General features: G+C 45.2%; 1 protein-coding gene across 9 annotated transcripts in view; it reads right to left on the reverse strand.

Moving 5' to 3' along the window:
• The window catches only part of LOC144217767 (uncharacterized), a 19,155-nt gene extending 7,943 nt beyond the window's left edge, over positions 1–11,212 (reverse strand). The window contains exons 1-6 of one of the 9 annotated variants that reach the window (XM_077747465.1): positions 10,618–10,758; positions 10,283–10,358; positions 8,582–8,652; positions 5,962–6,072; positions 4,523–4,614; positions 1,267–1,420 (exon numbers count right to left, since the gene is read on the reverse strand). In XM_077747465.1, the coding sequence (XP_077603591.1) occupies positions 1,267–1,420; positions 4,523–4,531 (163 nt within the window). In that variant the 5' untranslated portion in view covers positions 4,532–4,614; positions 5,962–6,072; positions 8,582–8,652; positions 10,283–10,358; positions 10,618–10,758. Of the gene's footprint in view, positions 1–1,266; positions 1,421–4,522; positions 4,615–5,961; positions 6,073–8,581; positions 8,653–9,711; positions 10,359–10,617; positions 10,759–11,195 lie in introns of those variants that run through there. The other 8 variants (XM_077747463.1, XM_077747468.1, XM_077747462.1 and 5 more) reach the window with 8 other exon arrangements.
• Between the last annotated feature and the right edge of the window lie 5,911 nt (positions 11,213–17,123).

A 17,123-nucleotide genomic window follows, 5' to 3' on the forward strand; every position in this document is an offset into this window, starting at 1 on the left:
GGTGGGTGGGCTCTGGACTCAGAGAGGAAGCGGGGGAGAGGAGCACCACAGAGGAGTCAAGAGGCCGGTTCAAGAGGTTTCAACTCCAAGAAAAAGAAGCCACAGAGGGTCTCGAGCGGAGGAACGGGCTCTTACGGTTACTTAGGATCACAGCGGCTACTACGGGGAGGACGGACAACGCAAGAGGAAGCGTGGGAATAGGCGAGCGGGACGAAGGCGCCTGAAATGATTCAAGGGACAGTTTAGCAACTTGGACCAGGTGACGGCAAAGGGGGCGGAGAGAAGCAAAGACACACAGGAGGACACCTACGAGGACGCCTGCCTGCTTGGCTCTCACCTGATTCCTCTCCTCTGTGGCTTGCTAGCGTCACCTAAAGCGTTTTTACCTTCTCTACGTGGGATATACCATGTCTGCAGGGGTGGGGCTTCATGAACACGCAAAGTCACATATTTAAATGAACACACTAGGGGCGCCTGGGTGGCTCAGTCGGTTAAGGATCTGACTCTGGCTCAGGGCATGAGGTCACGGTTCCTGAGTTTGAGCCCTGCTTCAGATCCTCTCTCTCCCTCTCTCTCTGCCGCTCCCCCACTCACGCACGCACACTCTCCCCCACCTCAAAAACAGAAAACTAAACGTTTATAAATTAAAAAAACGCCCACACCAAAAGTACAATTGACAGGACATTTGGAGTCCTACACATACTGATCACTTAGTCGAAACCAGCATTTTTCAACCATTTTTCAAAACACGGCCCAAACTGGGGTGCCTGGGTGGCTCAGTCAGTTAAGCTCCTGACTTCAGCTCAAACCATGATCTCAAGGTCTGTGAGTTCAAGCCCCGCGTTGGGATCTGTGCTGACAGCTCGGAGCTTGGAGCCTGCTTCAGATTCTATGTCCCCCCTCTCTCTCTGCCCCTCCCCTGCTCACATTCTATTTCTCTCTCCCTCAAAAATAAACATTAAAACAAAAAAAACATGGCCCATATTTCAAGACCCAGACATACATGTACGAAGATGCATTACAAACACCTATTTCTAACCAATGTCTATTTTCACTAAATCTCCTCCCACTGGGCTCCTACACCACTGACAAAACTGAGGAGAGACCTTGCTACAGTGTATCCTGTTCTTTCTAAAAAGTGAGATTTTCTACTTTATTTTACTTCATTAAAAATTTTTAGTACACCATAAATGCCATTTATGGTGACCATGTCAAGACCCCCAAAGCCTTGAACACACAAGGACACAGCCAACCCAGGAAGCTGACCCTGAGTCACAGAGCGCGGGTCCTCACCCAGCGAGAGCAGGTTCCGGAAGTTCTCCAGCATCACGTCTCCATACAGCTGCTTCTGGGCGGGGTCCAGCAGCCCCAGCTCCTCCTCGGTGAAGACCACGGCCACGTCCTTGAACGTCACCGTCTCCTACAATACCAAGCATACACAACCTCAATCTCGCACCCAATGGCCACTGGGTAGCAAGGAGGAGGTGGAGAGGATGCTGGGACGTGGTTCCAGAGTTTGAGGGACTCAAGTCCATCTGTAGGCTTCCAGATGCTTCTCCTTCTACACTGCCAATGCCACACTGTTTCCTCAGCTTCCCAAAGTGTGCAACAATGACAATGTCCTTGTATTTTGGGTCCTCGTGGAATCTACTTACAAGGAACCACCAAGAACTCTATACACACCCTGGACAACACACGTTTTACTTTCCGATGCGTATTGCTCATTGCCCCAGAAGCATTCAGCAATTTAGTCCAAACATTTGATAGTACCTGCCTTCCTTCCTGTCTCATACACACACAAACACACACACACACACACACACGAACCCTATCACTTTGGTTTAACACGTACCAAACTAACAAGCTTTGGCTACCCTTGTGGGACAGCTCCGTGCTTCTCCTGCGTGATGTTCAGCATCATGTTCTAGAGCCAGCATGCCTCAGCCCAGTTCCCGAGGGCCTGTGCCTTACTAGCTGTGTGATTTTGGACAAGTTTGCCCCTGTGCCTGAGTTTCTTCTCTGTACGTGGTCAGGGTTCTTTCAAGGATTAAACAAGGGGAGATCTCTAGCACTTGGAACTAACTGTATGGCACACAGCAAGTGCCTAACAAATGTTTGTTATTATGCATAGTATTTCTTCGCATTGCCATTACCAATAACTACCTCATCTCAGGGCACCGGGTGGCTCAGCTGGTTAGGTGTCCAACTCTTGATTTCAGTTCAGGTCATGATCTCACAGTTGTGAGCTCAAGCCCCAAGTTGGGCTCTGTACTGGGCATGGAGCCTCCTTGGGATTCTCTCTCACTCTCTCTCTCTCCTTCTGCCTCTCCCCAACTTGCTCCCACGCTCTCAAAAAAAAAAAAAAAAAACCCCCAATAAAAATATTTCGTCTAAGGGTGTCTGGATGGCTCAGCTGGTTAAGTGTCCAACTCTTGATTGCAGCTCAGGTCATGATCTCATGGTTAGAGCTGAAGTCCCACATCGGGCTCTGTACTGACAGCGTGGAGCCTATGTGGGATTCTCTCTCCTCCTCTCTGCCCCTCCCCGACTTGCTCTCTAAAATAAATAAATTAAAAAAATATTTCATCTCATTTTGTGGCTGTGTTTTACCGCAGAGAACAGATAAACTACACTTACGTATTCTGATTAAACAGTATTTAATTTTACATATTTTTCTCATTACAATGTATCCTTCGAAAAAACATCACTTTTTTTTTTAAAATGTTTTTTTATTTATTTCTAGGAGAGAGAGAGAGAGAGAGACAGCATGAGCAGGGGAGGGTCAGAGAGAGAGGGAGTTACAGGCTGAAACAGGCTCCAGGCTCTGAGCTGGCAGTCAGCACAGAGCCCGACGCGGGACTCGAACCCACGAACCGCGAGATCATGACCTAAGCGAAAGTCGGACGCTTAACCGACTAAGCCACCCAGGCGCCCCGAAAAAACATCATTTTATGTAGACCTTGTTTTCCTGGTTACTCGAAAATGATTGCAAAGGAAAATTAAAATGTGAAAAATGAATACGTTTAAAATTGTAATCCTATAATGGCAGATTTTCTTCCCCCCCTCTTTCTTATGTCCCTAATCTTTCAAAAGAGAAAACCACCTCCCTGGGTCTCCATATGAAGCCAAGAGCAGGCTACACATTTTTCCCACAGCTTTGGTAATCTCCTTTGGAACAACAGTGTCTATTATTATTGCCACGTATTTGATTGTAAATTAATATAACTACCTTTGCGATATTTGTGTTTCTCATTTTTAACATGCCTATTCGTGTCTTTGTTTGTATTTCAGTGGATTTTTTTTTCCTTTACCGTATGCATAAGATTTGTATCACGGGCTCTCTTTTTTTGCATCCCTGCAGGAAATATTCTTGCCTGACGTTGTCACTTCTGGTAATTCCATGTAAGGTATCTTTTGCCACAGAGAAATGTAAAGATTTTATGTATTTATTTTCAAAATTTTTAATGTTTACTTATTTTTGAGAGAGAGAGAGAGAGAGAGAGAGAGACAGAGCCCGAGTAAGGGAAAACAGAGAAAGGGGGAGACACAGAATCCCACGCAGGCTCCAGGCTCCGAGCTGTCAGCACAGAGCCTGACGCGGGGCTCAAATTCACAAACCGTGAGATCATGTCCTGAGCTGAAGTCAGAGGCTCAACCAACTGAGCCACCCAGGAGCCCCTAAAGATTTTATATTTAGAATTTAAATTTTATAAAGGACTGTGCTAACTGCTGTGAATGTGCTCGCAGCGAAGAGCAGGTCAGTGCGGCACAGCGACTGCAGGAACACACATCCTGAGAAAGGGGTCGCAGAGCAGGCCAGCTGGGGAAATCATCTCTTGAGGGGCACCTGGGGGGCTCAGTTGGTTGAGCGTCCAATTCTTGGTTTTGGCTCAGGTCGTGATCTCATGGTTTGTGGGTTCAAGTCCTGCATCGAACTCTGTGCTGACAGCATGGAGCCTGCTTTTATTCTCTCTCTCTCTCTCTCTCTCTCTCTCTGCTCCTCCCCTTGCTCACACTCTCTCTCTCAAAAATAAAAAAATAAAATATAAAAATAAAAAGTAAAATCCCTAAACCATATACACGTCTGTGAACAGGAAATAAAGACAAAAGGTACATCGATTCAATGGGGACAGAATGCAACTGTGAAAAGTGAACATTCCAAAACATTAAGGGGAAAAAAGTCAGAATTTAAAATTAGGTGTATATCACAAATACAAATTCAGTTATGGATGCTGACAAGCCTAAGAGTCGGAGAAAATAAAAATAGCTCATTGGCAAAGGGGAAGTAACGAAGTGGGAGAATTACTCGTTTCTAGTCATTTTTTCTACTCCGTAAAATAAATAATAAAACGAAAACTAAAAATACATGCAAAGTAAATCCAAAAGGGACAAGATTAAGACCCTGGCACAAAATAGGTCCTCGAATGCCTGGAGGCTCTGCTTGAGTCGTCCCCAGAAAAATGTGTGACCATCTGAATAATGAGATGGAATTTGGAAAGTGAGACAGGCAAGCCCTCCTCACCTTGAACATGGTCACGGGTCCTCCTCTCGGCGGTGTGCAGAGCACGGAGTTGCACAGATCCCAGGAAGGCAGAGCTGCACCTGGCCGGGGCCCTAGGGAGGCAGCAAAAAGGCACTGAAATTAGCCCAGGATGCCGCTCACCCCCAGGCATGATTACTGTGAATCTGTACATGAACATTCACGGCACCATTATTCCTGATAACCCCCCAACCGGAAACCACCGAAATGTCGACCTATGACCTATGCACGAAGGAACAAATTAATTGTGGCAAATCCATACAGTGGGATGTTATTCAAATGCTTTTAATATAATTAGAAGGAATGAAATTCTGATCATGCTGCCACATGGATGAACCTGGTAAGCAGTGCTGAAAGTCAAAGAAGCCAGTCACAAAAGGCCAGCTATTTTATGATTCCGTTCATGGAAAATGTCCAGAAGAGGCAAATCTATGCAGACAGAAAGCAGGTTAGTGGTCGCCTGGGGAGTAGGGGAGAAAATGGGGGTGAACTGAAAACGGGCATGAGGAATCCAACTGAGGGAATGAACACGTTCTAAACTGAATTACAGCAATGGCTGCAACCACTTGGCAAAGTTACTAAAAGTCAGTGATTTGTGAGACTAAAACGGGTGGATTCTCTGATATGTACACTATACACCAGGTTGGTATAAATAATCGTTCATCTCTGTGTCACTTAAATTATGAAACTGACAGATTCTAAGGGCAATTGATAACAAAATTTATATTTGAGTAAGTAGGGAACATGGGGAAGCATGGCCTCAAAGCAAAATGCCACTAATAAGTGTATCTCCCCATAAACTTTATTAATTTGGGGGCATCTGGGTGGCTCAGTTGGTTGAGCATCCGATTTTGGCTTGGGTCATGATCTCATGGTTTGCGAGTTTGAGCCCCGCGTCAGGCTCAGAGCCTGGAGCCTGCTTCGGATTCTGTGTCTCATTCTCTCTCTGCCCCTCCCCCACTTGTGCTCTGTCTCTGTCTCTCAAAAATAAATAAATGTAAAAAAGAAATTTTAAAAAAATAAAAAAATAAACTTTATTAATTTTGATTTAAAAAATAGTAACTCTAGGGGAGTCTGGCTGGCTCAGTCGGTAAAGCGTGCGACTCTCCATCTGCGGGTTGTGAGTTCCAGCTTCACACTGGGTGTAGAGATTACTTAAAAAATACAATCTTTAAAAAAAATAATAAACAAAAATTAGTGACCTTACAGTGGAGAAATCTAACAGAAATCGCCTTAGCCTAGGTAACAAAGTTGGGTTCACCAATGCATGGACAGACTGACCTCCTTTGGCCTCTGTTATGCAGCAATGTCAAGGACGCCTCAATGCTCTGTAGAGTCCCTCCTAATGATGCATAACTGAACCTAAATATGCAGTACATCACATAAACCCCAAATGAAGAACTTTCTCCAAAATAACTTGCCTCTGCACTCTTTAAGAGCATCAAGAACAACAGGGGCACCTGGCTCTGTTGATGGCGTGTGCGACTCTTGCTCTCAGGGTTGTGAGTTCAGGCCCCACGCTGGGTGTACAGCTTACATGAAAAACAAAAAGTAAAAAAAAAAAAAAAAAAAAAAAACAGCATCAACAAAAAAGACAAAAGTTATGGAACGCATTCCACATTAAAGAACATCAAGTTTATGATAAGGTTTTTGTACAATGTTTACAAATATACAGTTTAAGGCAGTGCATAGATTGGGCTTTGAACTGGGATGGGGGAAGGGAGACTGGTTGTAAGGCAGCTACGTGAAAAACAGAACAAAATTAAATATAAGATGTGGATTACAAAACAGGATGCTATGTTTTCCAGCATTATTTAATAAGTACCACTGTTAACTACTACTTCTAATAACTCGTTAGATATCTAATAGATAACTCTCTTACGTAGTATAACATCCAATATTACCAAGCATGGGACGTTAAAATTCTATAATCAGCCTCCCCTAAATCAGCCTCCCCTAAATCAGCCTCCCCTCTTACCAAGACACCTCCTGATTAACCATATGTGGGCTGCCTTCCTTCAGAAAGCTAAAATAAGCTGTTACTGAATAGCAGGTATATTCCTGGTATTACGGGGCTGATGGGGCCACAAGACAGGCAGGCCTGTAAACAATTGGGGAATCTGGGTAAAGAGTGTATGAGGGGCACCTAGATGGCTCAGTCAGTTAAGCGTCTGGCTCTTGATCTCGGCTTGGGTAATGATTTCAAGGTTCTTGGGGTTGAGCCCCGAATCAGGCTCTGCACTGATAACACGGAGCCTGCTTGGGATTTTCTCTCTCTCTATCCCTCCCCAACTCACTATCCCCTAAAACAAAGAAATTTTTTTAAAAATTAGTTTATCTTTTTATTTATTTTTTTAATGTTTTATTTATTTCTGAGAGAGACAGAGACAGCGTGAGCACGGGAGGGTCAGAGAGAGAGGGAGACACAGAATCTGAAGCAGGCTCCAGGCTCTGAGCTAGCTGTCAGCACAGAGCCCGATGCGGGGCTCGAACCCACGAACCGTGAGATCATGACCTGAGCCGATGTCAGACGTCCAACCGACTGAGCCACCCAGGCGCCCTTAAAAAACTAGTTTAAGAGAGCATATGAGAATGGCTTATACTATGTTTGCAACTTTTCAGTGGAAAAACTTTAAATTATGCAAAAATAAAGTCTTATACCATCCGGAAACAGTCGCAGAAACAATAATAATAATGGGAATAATAAGGATGATCATGAAATTAAATGGCAGTTCATTAGGTTATTCTTTGTTGGCAATGTTTAAAACTCGGCCGTAGTTATGTGGCACCTGGCTGGCTCATTCAATACAGCATCCAACTCTGGATCATATGAGCCCCACAATAGGTGCAGAGATTACTTAAAAATAAAATTGTAGGGGCGCCTGGGTGGCTCAGTCGGTTAAGCGCCCGACTTCGCCTCAGGTCATGATCTCACGGTTCATGGGATCAAGCCCTGCATCTGGCTCTGTGCTGACAGCCAGCTCAGAGCCTGGAGCCTGCTTCGGATTCTGTGTCTCCCTCCCTCTCTGCCCCTTCCCCACTCACAGTGTCTCTCTCTCTCTCTCTCAGTATACATAAAGAAACTTAAAAAAAAAAAAAAAAAGAATAAAGCATATTACTAGTAATAAGTGGAATAAAATATTTGACAATGGCTTTAAAAACTCAGAAAAGTCAGAGCCCTTTAGCCTTGCTTTTAAGGTCTTCCAGACCCAAGTCCTAACTACCCCGGGGTCTGATGCCTGCTAGTTCCTACAGCTGCAGAACATACCTGAGAGATTAGCAACTTGAGCTCTGGACTCAGACTGCCTTCATTCCAACCCCATCAGCCTCTTCCTAGGTGGGGACTATGGGCAAATAATTTATGCTCCCTGGGTCTCAATCTCATTTTTTTTTTTTAATATTTTTATTTATTTCTAGGAGAGAGAGACAGCGTGAACAGGGGAGGGTCAGAGAGAGAGGGAGTCACAGACTGAAACAGGCTCCAGGCTCTGAGCTGGCAGTCAGCACATAGCCCGACGCGGGGCTCGAACCCATGAACCGCGAGATCATGACCTAAGCGAAAGTCGGACGCTCAACCGACTAAGCCACCCAGGCGCCCCTCAATCTCATTTTATAGAACAGAAAAATTAAAACAAAAACCAAAAAAAACGCAGAATTTCTTCACAGAGCTGTGGTGTGGCACAATATACTTATTTGTATAAAACCGTCATTGTTGAGGCTGGCGATTAAGGATGAATTATTACTAATAGCCATGCCCAATTACACATCCTATACATGATCTAACTGATGAGAATATCATTGTTAAAGAAAGTGCCCAGGGGTGCCTGGGTGGCTCAGTCAGTTAAGCATCTGACTCTTGATTTCTGCTCAGGTCACGATCTCATGGTCGGGAGTGCCAGCCCCATGACAGGCTCTGTGCCGGCAGCAGGGGGCCTGCTTCTAATTCTCGCTCTCTCTCTGCCCCTCCCCCACGCCCCACTCTCTCAAAACACATAAATAAGCATTTAAAAGAAAGAAAGAAAAATGCCAAGTCCCACTCACGTAGAACCTTGCTGTTAGTAGCCAAGGAGTCACTTTTTCCACCTCTGTGCAGCCCTTTCTGAGAAGTCAGGCTGGGGGGAGAAAAAAGAATGTCATGAGATGCCAAGATCATGTCGCTGTCCTCAATAAGCGTGCAGTCTGGGGGGTACCTGGGTGACTCGGTTGAGCATGAGACTCCTGATTTCATCTCAGGTCATGATCCCAGGGTTGTGGGACTGAGCCCCACGTTGGGTATAGAGCCTGCTTAAGATGCCCTCTCTCCCTCTGCCCCTCTCCCCCTCTCATGCCTGCTCTCTCTCTTCCTCTAAATTTTTTTTTAAAAAGTGCAATCTGGAAGCAACCCTCATCACGAACTAGACCCCAAGACCTGACATTTACTGCCCACTTGCTTGTACTCACTAGCTTCTGTCTTACATTTTCCCTTTAAGCTCTTCTTTCTAGTTCACCTCTTACCTCAGGCCAATGAAACCGGAAACTACCTCAGGTGATGACAATTGCCCTGAAAGACCTGGCCCAGGCCCAGACCACCCAGACCTTCGGACCTAACCCTCCAACTCGTGCTTGCACAGAAGGGCCATGCAGTGACTTCTGGAAATGACCTACAATTACCTTTACCTCACTATAATCCTAAAATCTCTGCCCCAGGAGGCGCCTCTGACTCAGTTACGTAACACAACATACAAGCATGTTTCCATAAGGCGCATGCTCATCCCTACGCCTGCCTCCACATACGATGTCAAGCCTTCCCTCTCTAAATATTCATCCTGGGGCGCCTGGGTGGCTTAGTCGGTTAAGCGTCCGACTTTCACTTAGGTCATGATCTCGCGGTTCGTGGGTTCGAGCCCCGCGTCGGGCTCTGTGCTGACTGCCAGCTCGGAGCCTGGAGCCTGTTTCAGTCTGTGACTCCCTCTCTCTCTGACCCTCCCCTGCTCACACTGTCTCTCTCTCTCCTAGAAATAAGTAAAACATTAAAAAAAAAAAAAATTAAATATTCATCCTAACCCTCAACAAAGAAACCCATTCAACCTCTTTTGGGGATCCACGGCTGTGGAAGCCATGATCTCCTTATGTGCTTGCAAATCGAAGTTTTCTTTGTGCAACAACTCAATCTGGTAAGGTTTCTGACTTACCAAGGTAGGAACTCAACGTTACTTCCATTGTACCCTCCCCTTTCTAAATGAGAGATTAGAAGGGGCCGGAATGATCGAGTATTGGGCAGGAATCAGAGAAGAGCAAAGGTCACCGCAGTTGGATATCTGACCCTAATCGGGGGACTTGACAGATGGTTGGGAAATTAATACTAAAAGGAGGTCACCATTCCCCATATGCCAGGAACTGGTTTGAGATTTTTTATTTCCTCAGCGATAGCTGGCGGCGGGGGTGCAAGAGCACCTGGCTTTGAGGGGTGGGGTGTCCCCAAACAGACCGGATTCGATCCCTCTCTGCTGACAAAAGCCAAAGGCAGAGAATCTAGTCCAGGTGTATAAGAAAGGAATGTATCTCAAGTGAGGCGAACACCAAAAGACCGCAAACTGACGGCTCAAAGACTGTCTTCAAATTGCTAAAAATACGTCCGGGTTTATGGAAGGAAAACGTGAGGCAAAGGCGGGTGGGTCCTGCAGGTGGGCAGTGAAGGTCAAATTCGTTACTATCGTGGGGTCAATCACAAACGGGGTCTTGCTGGCTCAAGACAGTCCTTACTGCTTGAGGGGTTAGTTTCGGTTCCCACCAGGGGCTGCTCTGCCCTCCAGGCTCTTCCACCTGAGTCCGAGACAAGCTGGAAAGAAGCCAACCGGAAAGTTTGAGGTCAAAATGGAGGCAGCTGGAGTCGTCTTTCACCACCTCCGACAATTCCCCAACACCAGGAAGCAGCGGCACGCGTGGGTGCAGGGAGGCGGACTGGGCGAGCTGAGACAAGCAGCAACTGTCCAGCCAGGCGATAGGTGACCCCACCCCACGCCCCACCCCGGGACTCGGGACCCCACGGACGCAGAGACTGCCCGAGAGACGCACACCACTGCCCTCCCCCCTAATACCTGCGGACTCTGCTCAGACTTCTTCCCCCCCCAAGTCGCCCTGTCGCCGTAGGTTCCAAGCACACATTCAGGAAGTTTGGAAGCGCCGGGACAGGCGGAACTGACGCACCGCTCCCATAGAAAATTCAGGAGCAACCTCCCACTCCCTCAGCGGAAGTGCCAGCGAGAACAGGGGGCTTCTGGACTTCATCTCCCAGAATGCACCAGATCCGCCTTCCTGAGCGGAAGTGCGCGCGACTACACGGAGCGTCTGGACTACAGCTCCCAGAATGCTGAAGGGGAAATGTTCTGGGCTCACCCTCTTTTTTTTCTTTTTTAAATTTTAATGTTTACTTTTGAGAGAAGACAGAGTGCGAGCAGAGGAGGGAGAGAGACAAAGACACAGACAGAATCTGAAACAGGCTCCAGACTCAGAGCTGTCAGCGAAGAGCCCTACGCGGGGCTGGAACTCACTAACCGGGAGATCGTGACCTGAGGTGAAGTCGGAAGCGCAGCCGATTGAGCCACCCAGGGGCCCCCTAGGCTCACCCTGTTGAACGAGTAGTTGCGGCTGCTGGAAGCTCCTTGTCTGCACTTACCCAAATGCTAGAATGGAAGGGATCGCGCAGTCCCGACTTCCCCGGTGATAATATGGGCTTTCATGTTGAGAGTCTGCGTTACAACCTCTGCCGGAGTCCTCAGCGAAATTATTCCGTGGACACGACTTCCTGAATTCGAAACGCCTCCAGTTGTGACAGGAGTATTGTCGGAAAGGGATTAGGTGAGGAGATAAAGTCTTCAAAAAATTGGCGGGGAATGATTGCTTAGGGGACACTAGGTGAGTGAGAGGAGGAGGAGGATGTTTAATATAATCTGACGATAAGAGGCTGTAACAGAGTTCAAAGAATAGGTGGATTATTCCAGAGGGGCAGTGAGAAGTGTAGACGTTACCCGCCTCTACTCCAGACCCTGACACACCACAGACTGGGGAGGGAAGACAACTTAGGAGGACCAAAGTGGAAGCTTGTTCTCCTGGAAAAACACTCTTCCCTCATTTAAACAGTGTATTAAAATTATTATCCCCGGGCGCCTGGGTGGTTCAGCAGGTTGAGCATCTGATTGTTGATTTGGGCCTGGGTCGTGATCCCAGGGTCGGGGGATCGAGCTTGCATTGGGCTCTGCACCGATCAGGGAGCCTGCTTGGGATTCTCTCCCTCTGTCCTTCCCTGCGTGTGTGTGCGCTCTCTCTCTCTCTCTCTCTCAAACAAAACTTTTAAAAACTATTATCCCTACTTTGGAGGTGAAAATGTCAAGCTTCAGTGAAGTTACAAAATTGCCCACTGCCTCAAACAAAGCAAGCATAACAGCTGCAGAAGGTGACATTGGAGTTATTCGGACACCCAAAGCCTACGATTTAAAGCAGAATCAAGAAGGAGGCTTCTGTAGGTGAGGGAGCATATTTTAGTATTAAGAGTTTTTTCCTTTATAATTTCTGGTTAAAAATATCTTATATTTTATTATTTTATTTCATATAGTTAGTAATTTTATTTTTATTTTTTTATATATTTTTATTTATTTCTAGGAGAGAGAGAGAGNCTAACCGACTAAGCCACCCAGGCGCCCCTAGTTAGTAATTTTAAAAGGTATGTTACTAAAAACTAAAAATAGTATGAGGCTAAATAGGATGCACCTAGAATCCTTCCCCCTGAAGATAAATTTTTTTGTCTCCCCATAAACATATATATATATCAACATATATATTTGATTTTTATAAAATTTTAAAAAGATTTTTTAATGTTTTATTTATTTTTGAGAGAGAGGAGGGGAGGATAGCAGGGGAGGGTCAGGGAGAGAGGGAGATACAGAATCTGAAGCAGGCTCCAGGCTCTGAGCTGGCTGTCAGCACAGAGCCCAACGCGGGGCTTGAACCCATGAACCATGAGATCATGACCTGAACCAAAGTCGGATGCTTAACTGACTGGGTGCCACCCAGGGGCCCCATATTTGATTTTTAAAATGAGTCTCAGGGTGCCTGGGTGGCTCAGTTGGTTGAGTGTCTCGCTCTTGATTTTGGCTCAGGTCATGTTCTCACGGTGGTGAGATCAAGCCCTTCGTTAGGATCTGTGCTGGGTGTGGAGCCTACTTAAGATTCTCTCTTTGTCCCTCTGCCTCTCTGACCCTTCCCTCCACACACACTCTCTTTAAAAAAGTCATTAAAAAAATAAAAATGAAGTCCCATGTTCTATATCCATTTTTCTAAACTCAGTATAAGCTAAACATTTACTAGTATTAGTTTTGAACATCTAACTCCTTCCAAACGATGGCTGTATAATGTTACACTGGATGGATTGAGAACTAAAAATGAAACAGCCCATGATCTCTGGAAGCTGGTATGGCACTCAGAGCTGGGCCATGTTATTCTCCTTTGGGACATAAATGAATCACAGGATACCATCCGCAAATGAGCATTCTCTGAGACCATGGTAAAGTGAGACAAAACAAGTTCCCTTCTTAATTTTGTTGAGATGCAGACAAAAACGAGGTCACTGTCCCAAGCCACACAGTACCAAACATCCCCCCCCTTTGTTTTTGCTAGATGAGTGACTGCTAGTTCTTTACCACTTAGAGCTTTATTCTTGTTTCAGTCTGCCTTCCCAAAAGGTAAAGTTTATTGAAATACCCACTCTTAGAATTAGTCTTGCTTTCTGACAGTATTTAATCTATAGTGAACCCTGCTTCCTTAGGTCTTCCCTAAACCACCCAAAACAAGACTCAAATCCTATAATAGATTCTTTCTGACACCCTTTTTCTCTGGTGACACCTCACAGTTTTCCCTGCTGGGTGTGCTCTCTACCACAACAAATAATAAGCCCAACTTGTCGAACTACTGGTGTGTTTCTGGATGAATTAAATAAGTATTTTGGCACATTCCCCTGATGAATAGTAGGTTTGCCATCGTATATGAAGCTGCAATGAATATCATTTTATGTTCTTCTGGGACAGACAGTTTTGGCTAGCGGACGAGCTGCTAATCACAGATCACTCCTTTCTTAATCACTTCCATTACAGAGACTAGAAAAGCGAAATGTTCACTTTCCCACCTCCCTTGTAGCCACACATGTCCGTGGATATAACTGGCCAATGAAATACTCTGCACAACGATTACTCTGCACTGGTTATCAATTCCAGGGGAATAGAGAGCTGTGTACCTAGTATCTGTTCAACAGTTCAGCATAGTGCGTAGGGTCACCCAGGAAACACACCATGGCATGGTGGAAATGCAAAGGTTTACCAGCCTCATTGCCCCTGCTTGGTGCCGGAACCCCAGGGAATGAGATGCTGGCCACCCTCTGGTCACTTGGGGGCAAACACAATGTAGATAATAACCTTGTTAACAGGGATGAGTTCGTGCAATGGTTAAGTGCAGAAGTATGAGAGATGAGTCCTAAGAAGAGCAGAGAAAATATACCCAGACTTCTGGCCACCCTCGCACTCCCAGCCCACCCACTAACTTCCATGGTGTCTCAGAAGTTGTAGACAAATGTCTGGGGGAAATAGAATGACCCTGTGCAGGAAGCTCCACTCAATGCAGCTCACTCGCCAGACTTAAGTAAAACCGATTTTCACGCAGCGCTGAACAACTGATGGCATCAAGGAAAACAGGACAGTTGAAATGAGGTCTTCTCTGAGGGAGGAAGTAGAAGTTGAAGTACAGCCATGGACAGAAGCCAGGAAAATTCTAAGCTACCTGGATGGCGCATCTGTTTGATGAGGGGACATTGCAGATCCAAATGTCCCTAGCCAAATGGGACAGAGATGGGGTCAAGATCTCCATATCCCCACCGGAGACCAGTGGCTCTATTCTGTCAAGATAAGAGGAAAAATGGAGAATTGACTTTTCTGAGGCTCCTGGATGCTGGGGCTCACATGAGTTGTTCCAGGCCCCCGAAGGGCTAAAGATTAAACTGGTAATATTAGAGGAGGGGGTTGGGGGATGAACCTGGTGTCACAGCTGATTATCTGCTTGTGTGATTGGTATGCCTGAAAATGCTTTAAGACATTTCAGGTGCTGGTCGCTGTGGTTTCCATAGCGAAATGCACTATGGGCATTGACATTTTGGCTGCTTGTGACACAAAACGTCCCCACCTCCTAAGCGAGCATACAACAACAACAACAAAAAAAACCCAAACAAACAAAAAAAAGGGAGCCATAACAGCAAAGACTCCTGCTACAAAGTTAACCAACACCAATGGGTTTTCAACAAAAGAATACTGCATAACGGGGTGGGGGTGGTGGAGAAGGAGATTACTTTGTTTATTTAGGACATGGTGCAAGCTTGAGTGCTTCATACCACTTTGTTTGGCGCCACTCCACACCACTCTGGGGCATGGAGACTGGCATGGGCTGAATGGCCAGGTTCCTCCCTTGACTCCCTGCAGTGCCCGATCTCATCACCATCACTGAGATGGTGCCAACCCACCCTGGAGACTGTGATAATGCTGCTGTTGACCTGACTAATTCCTTCTTGTCAATCTTCTTGCAAGATAAGTATCCAGACCAATTTGAGTTCCACGTGGAATTGCCTACAGTATGCTTTTACTGTACTTCCACAGGGATACCTCAGTTCCCCTGCAATATGCCATCTGTGGTCTGGGCTTGAACTTCAGTGAGCCCAAGTCCCCACAAAAGCTTTGGTCGTCAAGAACATCAAGATGGTGTGGTGCACTGAAAAGCAGGTGGAACTGACACTCACTGTGTTTAGTCATGGACGCAGTGAGTAGTCCTAGTCAAGTTGTAAACCCAAATAAGGTCCAAGGCCCAGCATAGCAGGTGCGATTCCTGGGAGCTACTGGGATAGGAGCCAGAGAAGTATCCCAGATACATTCAGGCAAAACTCCCTAGCAGCAAGCATTAAAATAAGGAAGCCCAACAGTTGATGGGCTTCTTTGGGTACTAGAGAGAGTACACACACACACACATTTATACACATACCTATTTTATGTCATATTTATGATAAAAACTCTCAATAAACTAGGAATAGAAGAAAACTCCTTCAATACAATAAAAGCTACATATAGGCATACCTTGGAGATATTGAGGGTATGGTTCCAAACTAGTGCAATAAAGTGAATGTCACAATAAAGCAAGTCAAATGAATTTTGTGGTTTTCCAGTGCATATGAAAGTTATGTTTACACTATCCTGTAGTCTATTAAGTGTGCCGTTGCATCATTTCTTAAAAAAAAAAAACAAAAAACCACCTTAATACAAAAATACTTTGTTAAAAACCACTAGCCATTATCTGCGCTTTCAGCAAATTATAATCACTGATTGCAGATCACCATAACAAATACAATGATAACTTAGAAGTTTGAAATATTGTAAGAATTACCAGAGACATGAAGTGAGCAAATTCTGTTGGTAAAATGGCACTTATAGACTTTCTCGTGCAGAGTTACCACACACCTTCAATTTGTAAAAAGGCAGTATGTGCAAAGCACAATAAAATGAAATATGCTTAGGTGTGCCTCGGTGGCTCAGTCAGTTAAGCATCCGACTTTGGCTCAGATCATGATTTCACATTCATGAATTCGAGCCCTGCATCAGGCTCTATGCTGACAGCTTGGAGCCTGGAGCCTGCTTCAAATTCTGTGTCTCCCCCTCTCTCTGTCCCTACTCTCACTCTGTCTCTCTCACTCTCTCAAAAATAAAGATTAAAACTTTTTTTTAAAATGAGATATACCTAGGGGCGCCTGGGTGGCTTAGTCGGTTGAGCGTCCGACTTTCGCTTAGGTCATGATCTCGCGGTTCGTGGGTTCGAGCCCCGCGTCGGGCTCTGTGCTGACTGCCAGCTCGGAGCCTGGAGCCTGTTTCAGTCTGTGACTCCCTCTCTCTCTGAGCCTCCCCTGCTCACGCTGTCTCTCTCTCTCTCTCCTAGAAATAAATAAAACATTAAAAAATTAAAAAAAAATAAAATGAGATATACCTATATGAAAACCCCACAGAAAACATCACACTCACTAGTGAAAGACTGAAAGCTTTTCCTCTGGGCTCAGGAAAGAGGATGTTCACTTTCACAATTTCTATTCAACATCGTACTGGAAGTTCTAGCTTTAGCAATTAAACAGAAAAAGAAATAAAAGATATCCAAATTGGAAAGGAAGAATAAAATTATGTTTGCAGATGATATGATCTTATATGTAGAAAGTGCTAAGGATTCTATCAAAAAACTATTAGGATACATGAATTCATCAAAGTATTAGGATAACAGTTAGTACAGAAAAATCAGTCGCACCCTTATACAAAATGAACAAACTAAAAAGGAAATTATAGAAGCAATTTACATGAGCATCAGAAAGAATAAAATACTCAGGGATAAAGTTAATCAAGGAGGTGAAAACCTGTACAATGAAAACTAGAAAACATTTCTGGAAAAAAAAATAAAGAAGACATGGAAACATATTGTACGCTCATGGATTGGAAAGCTTAATATTATTAAAATGTTACTACTCCCCAAAGTGATCTAC

The sequence above is a fragment of the Crocuta crocuta genome, unplaced genomic scaffold (genome assembly GCF_008692635.1).
Source record: "Crocuta crocuta isolate KB4526 unplaced genomic scaffold, BGI_CrCroc_1.0 scaffold334, whole genome shotgun sequence".
Lineage (NCBI taxonomy): Eukaryota > Metazoa > Chordata > Mammalia > Carnivora > Hyaenidae > Crocuta > Crocuta crocuta.